The sequence below is a fragment of the Ruditapes philippinarum genome, unplaced genomic scaffold, assembly GCF_026571515.1.
Source record: "Ruditapes philippinarum isolate M1 unplaced genomic scaffold, ASM2657151v2 ctg6297_1_1_1_1, whole genome shotgun sequence".
NCBI lineage: Eukaryota > Metazoa > Mollusca > Bivalvia > Venerida > Veneridae > Ruditapes > Ruditapes philippinarum.
Window position 1 is genome coordinate 73,814 of NW_026854636.1, and position 11,644 is coordinate 85,457.

General features: G+C 33.8%; 1 protein-coding gene across 1 annotated transcript in view; it reads right to left on the reverse strand.

The window, feature by feature from the left end:
* LOC132740643 (natural resistance-associated macrophage protein 2-like) overlaps positions 1-11,594 on the reverse strand; it is a 28,736-nt gene extending 17,142 nt beyond the window's left edge. The window contains 6 exon segments of the mRNA XM_060728586.1: positions 2,122-2,260; positions 5,077-5,137; positions 6,425-6,590; positions 7,909-8,031; positions 9,629-9,817; positions 11,476-11,594. Of these exon segments, the coding sequence (XP_060584569.1) occupies positions 2,122-2,260; positions 5,077-5,137; positions 6,425-6,590; positions 7,909-8,031; positions 9,629-9,784 (645 nt within the window). The 5' untranslated portion in view covers positions 9,785-9,817; positions 11,476-11,594.
* Positions 11,595-11,644: the final 50 nt, after the last annotated feature.

Consider the following 11,644-nt stretch of genomic DNA (forward strand, 5'->3'; position numbering starts at 1 on the left):
TCTTCAGTAGTTTTGGAGATACCAAGTTGCAAACAAAATTTTAACCAAAGTGTGAAGGTGAAGCCAAAATCAACACTGGCAGTCTGCTGCTGACATTGAGTTGAGAACTATAGCTCTCCTTTTCTTAAAAAATAAATGCTCCTGCAGATGTTGTGTGGTTATATTGTTATAGTTTCCGAGTATCATTCACCTGCCCCTCATAACTGAGGGATAAAAAAATTGCTACTAAGGAATTCCATTTCTATGTTTCATTGACCTTTAGCAAATTACTTACCGGTATTCAAATTTCTACTTGAAATGTCCCAAAGTGTAAGGTATTGTTTGTACATGATACCAGTATACTAGCTAGTAACTCTTTTTAGATATAAAGGATATGTACAAGGCCCTCCTAACATAAGTTACTTTAGGAAAACCTTTTGATGTCACAATCAATGGAGATTTTGAAGGGGAACTAGAGCCTAGGGGATTGTTACCTGGTCACTTTAAAAAGGTCATATGTTAGGTTTCCAGCTTTACAAGTTAAGGAAAACTATAGCTGTTTTTCAAGCAAACAGGTCAGAGTTTACACTTTGGTAAAACTGCTAAAATTCTGTAGGCTAACTGCTTCGATAGCTTCCTGATATGAAAGAGCTTAATGTCTCACAAAGGTAACTGGCAAGATTAAAGTAAACCACTTTAACTTCTAGGCTAGCACAAATGCCTCCTTTAATATTAAAGTTCATGATGAATTCTTTAAATCTATAAGGAAACATTATTCCTTCACTAAGAAATACATACGTAGATAAACTTATACGAGAAAAACATGACCCAGACAAAAGAAATGTTTTGCTCACATTCCTTAGTTCATATATAGACACTTTTTCATGCTGACCACTCAATGTATAAATTTAACAATTATTCCTTGCATGTAACTATTTTTTTTTTCAACCTACTTACAGGTACTCCATTGAATCAAACTTTTTTTTATAATAAAATTTGAATTTCTAACAAAGATCAACTTAGGCATTTAAAACAGAAAGATATGAAAAAGATCAGTGTTCCCACTTCTATTTTTCATTGGGGGTATTTTTACCCCTTACTTTTGAAAACTAGGGGTAAAATAAAAATTCAGGGGGTACATAAATTTGTACAATATTTATATAAGGATAATTCCAAAATCATACATCAGACAATTATGCTATTTTCTTCAAGATGCACTCCACCACCGCCCCCCCCCCCCTTAGGTAAAATTCATTGTGACCAACACATACTGGCATATATCTCCATCTTAATTAATATAACCATTATTTAAGTTATTTAAATAATTCATAAACAGCAAATAATTTGTTACTACACACCTTTGAACAAAACAAAGCTTCCCTTTTGTTGATGTTTTTAATTAATAAAATCGGCATCGCGAAAATATGTGACAAATGAAACTTCGTCAGTTTTCTACAGAAACATTCACAATTCTAGTTGTTGCTGATTACAATTATATTAGAATTAATATTTTTTTTATATTTTAAGACTGTTTTTTCATCGGCTATTCTTACAGGCATCGTAAAACAAAAAATTTAAATTTGTAATTTACGGCAATAATTCCCGGGTCTGCAAACTTCATTGTGAATTGGAGATTTTCCCACATTTTATCAATTTCAATGCACTTTAAGTGTTTTTTGTTTGAGAAATTGCTCAAAAGAATACTTTTTGAATTATACATGATTAAGTTTCTGACTTTCTGTGCGTATTTTTACCCTCTTGCCTAAATTTCTGTACGCGAATTTTGTTATTTATGCGTAAAATACGCACATATGTGCGTAAATGGGAACACTGAAGATAATAAAAAAAAATACTCAGAATAAAATAGAAAACTGTATTTTTTGTGCAATTTTTAGCCCAATTAAAGTTCAAGTATTTTTTCACTAGTATAACAATTATCCTGTAAAACAAACTGAGTGAATGATCTGACATTTTGCACACATGTTATTGGTCTAGAATCACATGGAATGATTTATGAATTCCCCCAAAATATTTCTAGTCCCATGATAATGTCAATTAACCCCAGTCAAGTCCCTTTAAACAATCATTTTATAATTACTTCTCCATTGGCCCATCAAATCACATGCACATAAACATAATTACCTCATATCCAAATGATATTGCCATGACAAGTATAAGGAAGCCAAAGAAAGCTTCCAATTTCCGCAAACCATATTTGTCGAGAAGGAGAAATGTAAATGTGTCAGCTATTGTGATTAACACTCCTGCCCATAGAGGTATTCTGTAATACAGGGGAGAGGATCATTAGAACAAATGTTTACACATCATATGATGTCAATTTGACACCAACAGACTAAATGACATGATAAAAAATATATATTTCCACTTGATATGGTTCAACATCAACATCAATTTCTCAATTCTCTATTGGCTACCATGTTAAAATAGTAAAAAATATTAATTAGCTTAATCTACACAGTACCATGTTTTGCAACTGTTTGCAGTGATGTTTAAAAACATTATTAACAAGATATGTTTGTAAAACATGTATGCCCCCTATCGGCAGCCAATAAGTCATGTGATCAGGTTATTATGCATGACTTCTGACCCAGTGAACAAGCAATTAGTAAGGGTTATCTAGTATCTACTGGTCATGACTAGTCACAAGGTAATAATTATTGTGACCCCATACGTTGTGTGCAGCAATTTAAGTTATTACAAATCTTACCAAATAATATATGCATAAATTTTATGAATCATGTAGGCCTCATTAATGACAGCCAAGTTTAAAATAAAAATATCAACCAAGGCAACTTGAGTTGTTGAGTTATTGGTCAGGAACCGTCAATAAGTACAAGGTCAATATGACATTGACCCCTTGACCCCAAAATCAATAGGGGTCATCTGCTGGTCATGACAAATCATCATACAAAGTTTGAAGTTCCTAGGCCTAAGTGTTCTTTAGTTATTGATCGGAAACCGTTTTTACCTACAAGGTCAATGTGACCTTGACCTTGGACCCCTTGACCCCAAAATCAATAGGGGTCATCTGCTGGCAATGACCAATCATCATACCAAGTTTGAAGTTTCTAGGCCTAAGCGTTCTTTAGTTATTGATCGGAAACCGTTTTTACCTACAAAGTCAATGTGACCTTGACCTTTGACCCCTTGACCCAAAAATCAATAGGAGTCATCTGCTGGTCATGACCAACCATCATACCAAGTTTGAAGTTTCTAGGCCTAAGCGTTCTTTAGTTATTAATCGGAAACCGTTTTTACCTACAAGGTCAATGTGACCTTGACCTTTGACACCTTGACCCCAAAATCAATAGGGGTCATCTGCTGGTCATGACCAATCACCATGCCAAGTTTGAAGTGCCTAGGCCTAAGGGTTCTTTAGTTATTGATCAGAAATTGTTTTTACTTACAAGGTATATGTGACCTTGACCTTTGACCCCTTGATCCCAAAATCCCAAAATAGGGGTCATCTGCTGGTCATGACCAATCATCAAACAAAGTTTGAAGTTCCTAGGCCTAAGCGTTTTTAGTCAATTGATAGGAAACAGTTTATACCTACAAGGTCAATGTGACCTTGACCTTTGACCCCTTGACCCCAAAATCACTAGGGGTCATCTGCTGGTCATGTCCAATCACCATACCAAGTTTGAAGTTCCTAGGCCTCAGGGTTCTTAAGTTATTGATCGGAAACCGTTTTTACCTACAAGGTCAATGTGACCTTGACCTTTGACCCCAAAATCAATAGGGGTCATCTACTGGTCATGACCAATCACCATACCAAGTTTGAAGTTCCTAGGCCTAATGGTTCTTTAGTTATTGATCGGAAACCTTTTTTACCTAAGAGGTCAATGTGACCTTGACCTTTGACCCCTTGACCCCAAAATCAATAGGGGACATCTACTGATCATGACCAATCACCATATCAAGTTTGAAATTCCTAGGCCTAGGGGTTCTTTAGTTATTGATCGGAAACCATTTTTAGCTACAAGATCAATGTGACCTTGACCTTTGACCCCTTAACCCCAAAATCAATAGGGGTCATCGGCTTGTCATAACCAATCACCATACCAAGTTTGAAGTTCCTAGGCCTAAGGGTTCTTTAGTTATTGATCGGAAACAGTTTTTACCTAAGAGGTCAATGTGACCTTGACCTTTGACCCCTTGACCCCAAAATCAATAGGGGTCATCTGCTGGTTATGACCAATCACCATACAAAGTTTGAAGTTCCTAGGCCTTAAGGTTCTTTAGTTATTGATCGGAAACCGTTTTTGCTTACAAGGTCAATGTGACCTTGACCTTTGACCCCTTGACCCCAAAATCAATAGGGGTCATCTACTGGTCATGACTAATCACCATACCAAGTTTGAAGTTCCTAGGCCTTAAGGTTTCTTTAGTTATTGATCGGAAACCGTTTTTGCTTACAAGGTCTATGTGACCTTGACCTTTGACCCCTTGACCCAAAAATCGATAGGGGTCATATACTGGTCATGACCAATCACCATACCAAGTTTGAAGTTCCTAGGCCTTAAGGTTCTTTAGTTATTGATCGGAAACCGTTTTTGCTTACAAGGTCAATGTGACCTTGACCTTTGACCCCTTGACCCCAAAATCAATAGGGGTCATCTACTGGTCTTGACCAATTACCATACCAAGTTGGAAGTTCCTAGGCCTTAAGGTTCTTTAGTTATTGATCGGAAACCGTTTTTACCCAAGAGGTCAATGTGACCTTGACCTTTGACCCCTTGACCCCAAAATCAATAGGGGTCATCTACTGGTCATGACCAATCACCATGCCAAGTTTGAAGTTCCTAGGCCTAAGGGTTCTTCAGTTATCACTCTGAAACCATTTGGTCTACGGACCGACGGACCGACAAGTGCAAAGCAATATAATAAGACAAAATTTCAACCTTTTTAACAGAAAAGTTACCAGCCACTCAAGGAAATGTACCATTCACTAAAGAAAAAGTACCACACACGAAAAAAAAGTTAACACTTACAAAACGGTTACCGCCAAATATACATGTAAGGTAACACCCACAAAAGAAAAGGTAAGACCAATTTAAGACAAGATTAAATTACCTTCCATTAGAGAGAAGATAGAAGGCTATAGCTGTACCAATGACTTCCTGCATGTCAGATCCTGGAAATAAACAAACACTGCTTAGTTCAGCCTCAAACATAATATAACAGGACAAGCAACTACTGACTAGATAAGTGGTCTTATATATATATGTCCAAATGACAGCTGATCTATAAGCATAGCATTTAAATGCTATAATAAAAAAACTAGAAATGTGTCCATAGGACACGGATGCCCCCACACGCCACTGTTCTGTCAATTTAATGACTCTTGGTCAAATATTTTTTGGACTACATGTGCCACAAATTGAAAACTATAAATCAACAAAGGGCCATAATTCTGTTAAATTTGGTCGCAACAAAAATTCCTTCCTTTACAACCATCTACACATTAAGGTTGTTCATCCCTGGAAGTTTAAGCAAAATCTGCCATCCGGTTTAAGAGGAGTTGCGTTCACAAAATTTTACATACATGTAGTATATAGTGAAAAAATCAACAAAGGGCCATAATTCTCTTAAATTTGGTTGCAGTGAAAAGTCCTTCCTTTACTACCATCTACACATTAAAGTTGTTCATCCCTGGAAATTTAAGCAAAATCTGCCATCTGGTTTAAGAGGAGTTGCGTTCACAAAATTTCTACATAGTATATAGTGAAAAAATCAGTAAAGGGCCATAATTCTCTTAAATTTGGTCGCAGCAAAAATTCCTTCCTTTACTACCATCTACACATTAAGGTTGTTCATCCCTGGAAGTTTAAGCAAAATCTGCCATCGGTTTAAGAGGAGTTGCATTCACAAGATTTCGGGACGTACGGACAGACGTACGGACAGACGGACACTCGGACAATCAAGTGCAACGCTATATGCTCCCACTCTGTGGGGGCATAAAAATGTTCGTAAATTTTCATATTCTCATGTTTCAAGACCATTAAAACACAAGGAACTGTTAAAATCCTTCGCCAGTTGGCTTATATTTCTCATATTTACTGTTTAGTGGTTACTGTGATGTTGACGCTTGGGTGGCAAGGATAGTTCTTATTTTTCAAATATTCTAGCTATAGATCATATGAGCCATTGCCATGAAAAACATATGTACTGTTCCCACAAAAAAAACATATGGGCAGTCCCCACAGAAAACCATATGGGTGACTTACTGGATAGTGCAAAAGGTGATAAAAATTTGGAATGTCTCCGTTCCAGAAACAAGTTGTTTAACATACAAGGTTTAAATACCACTGCATATGACCTTGGTTTAATTCTTATCAGAAGGACAGTATTTTCAGTGGGAGTAGTGGTAAATGGATTTGTAACCAGACAGTGTTACCATTCGTCTACTGCCCTCACATACCTATGATAGCTATTTCAACCATTATCCACAATAGAATTCTGGGAACTTTTGGATACAGTCTGCAGCAAACTTCTGCTAGATGCATCCCCGTGACAACGCCCAGTCTAGCCGATAGCCGCTGCATCAACAGTCCTAGAATGGTGGCAAGCAGCAATAACCATAGCAACTGTGAAATATAAAAGATACAAAATAACTACAAACTGATCATTAAATTGCAATAAATTCTATTGGTGTGGAAAATAACATCTGTGACAAAAAATCAATGCCTGAATAACACAAATATAGCTATAACATAGCATGTAATTGGTTTGAGACACAAATGCATGTATTTTATATTCTTTTAATGACAAAATCTAAATCTATTAAACAACAAATTATGAATCAACTGTTAAATGCATATTCAAATGTCTCTTTAAATAATAAGAGTCAGTTAGAAACAATAATGACACATGTGTTGCCATCATTAAAGTATAAAGGCTGAATAAACATTATCCTGCTTGGTATTGTTATTTATGAGTTCATTACTACCCTGAATACTATAAAAAAAATCTCTAACAAATGAGTCACACCAGCATTTTTTGGTTCACTGGTCTTAAGTGTTGTCATTATTTGCTGGCATGTAAGCTGCCGCTAGTTTGAAACTAAAGCTGGGTGTAATTTGCAATATGCCTTTGCATCTTTCTGTGAAGAATTTGAAATGCTTGCAAGACAATATTGAGAGCCCTTTAAATCAAAAGTGGACATTGCCAAATTTAAAGCAAAGTTCTGATGTCCCCAATTTTACACCATTACACACAGCCATATTGGAATTGCTAAATTACACTCCCATATCCAATTCTGATTATTTTTGCCCCCCCCCCCCTCAAATCTTGTTGTTAACCAGACTCTAGACTGTTTATTAAAACTTATTTAATGGTCTTTTTCCTGGAACTAACCAGTACTGGTGTCATATGAGAAGACATGGTCATGACCCTAGTAGAGCTTCAACCCATGATCCCTGGTTTGAGAGGCAGACACATTATATAATAACCACTAGGGCACCACTCCCCTCTAGATTGTTAACTACTCAATATGAATATTGTGATACTGTATGAACAACAGACATAACAAATTACATGAGAAGTTGTGATAAAAATTACATGAGGAGAAGTTATGATATAAAGATTCACAAACCAACACAGTTTACCTATGCATGTCTCACTTTATTAAGCTATTTCAGTTGATATGTTTAATAACAAAGAAAAGGACCGAAATATACCAAACAGACTTCAGAAAGACAAAATGCTAATGAATCTCATTTCAAGTGTACAGGCAGCAGAGCAACATACTATCAGGGGGGAATGTTTTGGATATTCTTGAGAGGTATGGCTTCAAAGGAGTCTAATTTATTGAGAAACTTAAAACAAATTTGTTACTTTTTTACACAACTGTATTGGAAAAAGGTGCCTGTAATTAGTCAAAGTTTAAATAATTATGAAAATTACCTTAAATTGTGCAAGAGATCCAGATCTAAGGTCAGATTCTATATTTCCAGGATCGAGGTATGCTATACTCATCAGAAACCCAGGTCCAGTGAATGCCCATAGCTTCTTAAAGCTGAAACTTGTCTGGAAAAAGAAATAACATAAAACATTGCAAAATTCAGTCAAAAAATTTGACTTCCTATTCATATTAGAAAAAAACATCTGATTTGTTATTTGAAAATCTGAAAATCAAAGTCCCCAGGTATCCCCTGGTTACCGTAGTGTGGGTTGGGGAAAGAGGGTTAAAAAATCTAATGGGGATGTTAACACTGAATGGTGCATAATGAACTTTGTAATAAAAATGGAAGGCAAATTTCAAACTGATTTAGATTGTGCTATTTTTCAATCACAAAATGTACTCTTTTAACTTGGTTAAAGTTTTTATTGCTTTTAAAGTCACACTTTTAATCAAAACTTTACAGATAACTATAAATTAATGTTAATATACTTCTTAGTCATGTTTTATATACTTTATAAATTTTAACAGAATAATGTGATTTTTTTTATATTTTAACTTTATGTTACAATCAAAGTTATGATATTTTACATTTCAATCTAATTTTAATTTCAACTCAGTACTACTGGCATAAATACAGAAATAAGAATACCACATTATTTAATTTCATACATTTACATGCAAAAGTAATGAAACATCTATATATTTAATCATTATATTATGTACATTTATACTTGAATATAATTATGTACATGAATGATGATATATACTATATAACATGCACAAGTGAAAATTCTGGATCAAATCAGCATTTACTTTTGGGACAATTCATTTCCTTCCCATAAATATATTGGCAATCTCCTGGTTTAAACCCCTATGTATTTTTCAGGAGTAAAACTTGTATATATAATACACTAGAGAAAACGGAATGAACCTTATATATACTCCTGGTTTAGACCCCGGGGTCTAATCCAGGATATAGCCAATATATTACTACTATAATAGTACAATGTATATATAATAAATTATTATTAATTACTTTAAGTGGTCACTACCATAATAAGTGTAATTAGAGCTACAGTAGGAGAAAATGTGCAAAAACTGACCCCAAAATCAAAGTTGCAGTACTGTATTTTTAGTTAACAGTATTAGTACAATGTACTCTCTGAACATTGAAATAACAAATATAATGGAATAAAGGTTGCCTAACTAGTGCAAATGTTATCACTTTCCCTAACTCTGTTCTTTCCCTAACTCTGTTGTTTTAGCCTTAAACAGATTTGAAACAAGAACTGCATATCCCTATTCTAGTGTTCTCCTAAGTAAACTGTGATGACCTTAAGTGGCCTTTTAATGAGGTGGTCACTGGCTGAAATTACCTTGTACTGGTCCAAAATTAACAATGAAGGCAGGCCAACTAACTCAATTTGTTATCATTTACCAATATTTAATGCTAAATCATTATTTGGTGAATTACTGTAATGCAGCCTGTATTGACTTTAATGCAAGGACAAAATATCACTACCGGTATTTAAATACATGTATTATACTGACTTAGGTAACTTATTACTTAATAATTTACATTCTCCTTAATTAATTTTGATTAAGTCTCCAGCTTGTAAAATTGATAAAGCAATGCACAATACCTAATGGTATAATTGAAATATAAAGTTTGCTATTCAATTCATAAAATGACTGACTTTTATATAATATATAAATACTTACATTTTCTGTTTTTGGAATATGAATTTTTTCATCAAAGTATGTAGATGGTCTAGAAGTTAGTGTATGTTTGTTAGAGTCATCCTGATCTCCATCACTAGCCTCAGAGGAATGATGCCCAGACAGTTCCTCGATAGGGTGAGATTCTGCATTCTCCATTTAGGGCACAACTTGTCTGGCCGAGATACAGTTCTGAAATATTATAGAGTTAATAATTATGGGCCTTAAGTAAAATATTAATCATTTCTAACATTCTATTGACTAATCCAAGTTCCTATGTGTGTCTGAAATTGTGTTTCAGAGCTAGTAATGTTTTTGTTCACAGGATTTTTTTTTTTTCAAATTTTTGAAAAGCCATCAACACTGTTGGTTTAGGGAAAATTGTGTTGTAAAAGGTAAAAATTGGGAATTTTATAGAAACTAATTTCTACTACTGAACACATAACAATTCATGCAGTTTCTCAGTCTATTGATAACCATTTGATTCCTTTTTCTTATATAAGTTATTTCGAGGACTTCCATTTAAAACAAAATCCTTTTTTTGATAGAGAAAATCAAAAACATTTACATCAATGTGTACTGGTGCTAAATCTTTTAGGCAAGAACTTTACTTCAGTGTCTAGTAAACTAGATTTTGCACCAGCATTTGGAGAAAAACTGATATTTCCTTTGATGAGGTCATTTTGGAAGAAGTTGTAAATTCTTATGTTAATTCTTACGTTACTGTAACAAAATAGTAATTGATGAAATGACATTGACTTCCACGAAAAATTAATTCACATTGAGATAAATGGTAAAATCCTTCAAAATATGATAGAATATGCGAGTAAAAATATCTGACATGATTGTATTTGCAGCTCAGATTAGAATCTATCTATCTCTCAAATACCCAAAGAGGCAAAATATACCTCTAGATAATTTTCCTTAAAAAAAAAAAAAACAATTACAGAAAACACTTTTCAATCTCCCTATAAATTTTCAAAAACAATACATATGCCTAAAATTTCATCTGGCACCCCAATTGTGTGTTTTAAATGACATCATTTAAAGCATTTATATATGAGTGAAGTATGTTAAAATGATGTTATTTCTGCAAATTTTAGAATACAACTATAAGCCTAAGAGGTAAGAGGACATCATTTTGCTGTTATGAAAGAAGAACGTTAATTATGTTACTGTAATAAAATAGTAATAGATGAATGACATTAATTTCCAGAAAGCTAATTTATTGAGGTAAAACATTTAAAAAACATGGTAAAACATGCAAGCAAAATATCGGACATGTATTAGCAGTTCACGTTGGAATATCCATCCCTCAAATACCCATCAGTTATCTGAACTCTGTTAAGAAATAAACCTAGATAATTTTCCTTGAAAAAGAAAAAAAAAGACAATTGCAGAAAAGCACTGTTAAATCTCCCTATAAATTTTCAAAAACAGTACATTAATGAAACTGAATTGATTGGAAATAAAAGCATGATAAAGTTATCTGTTTTTATTATGTTGTTGGGCTTTTCAGCTCAATTTATATTTTCTCAACATCAATCCAATTACATGTATCTTTAACTCAGTAATTAGTAGCATTAAAACTAAAAGTAAATATTATTCACTTAACTTGAAAGCAATAGTTTACATCCCAATATAATTGCAATAAATACTGTACTGCTTAAGGATATAATATATCATAGACATACTATTATTAAACAGTTTAATAATATAACTTTTAATTAATCTCCATGATTATGGCTTAAGAAGTTAGGGTAAGATATCTTTAGGACGATCCATGTCGGATGATAACTATTTTTAACTCGTCTTATAATTCAATTCATAAAAGTCTTAAAAATACTTACTTTATGTTTTCTTACTTTTAATCAATCCTAAAACAATAGCTTCTGCTTGAAATATAAAATACGCGATCTAAAATACGTCGTCGTACAAATGGTGTAAATGTTTCAAAGGGAAATAACTGAATCACTGAAAATGACCAATAAGGAATCGTAACGGTAAGGTAAATTATTT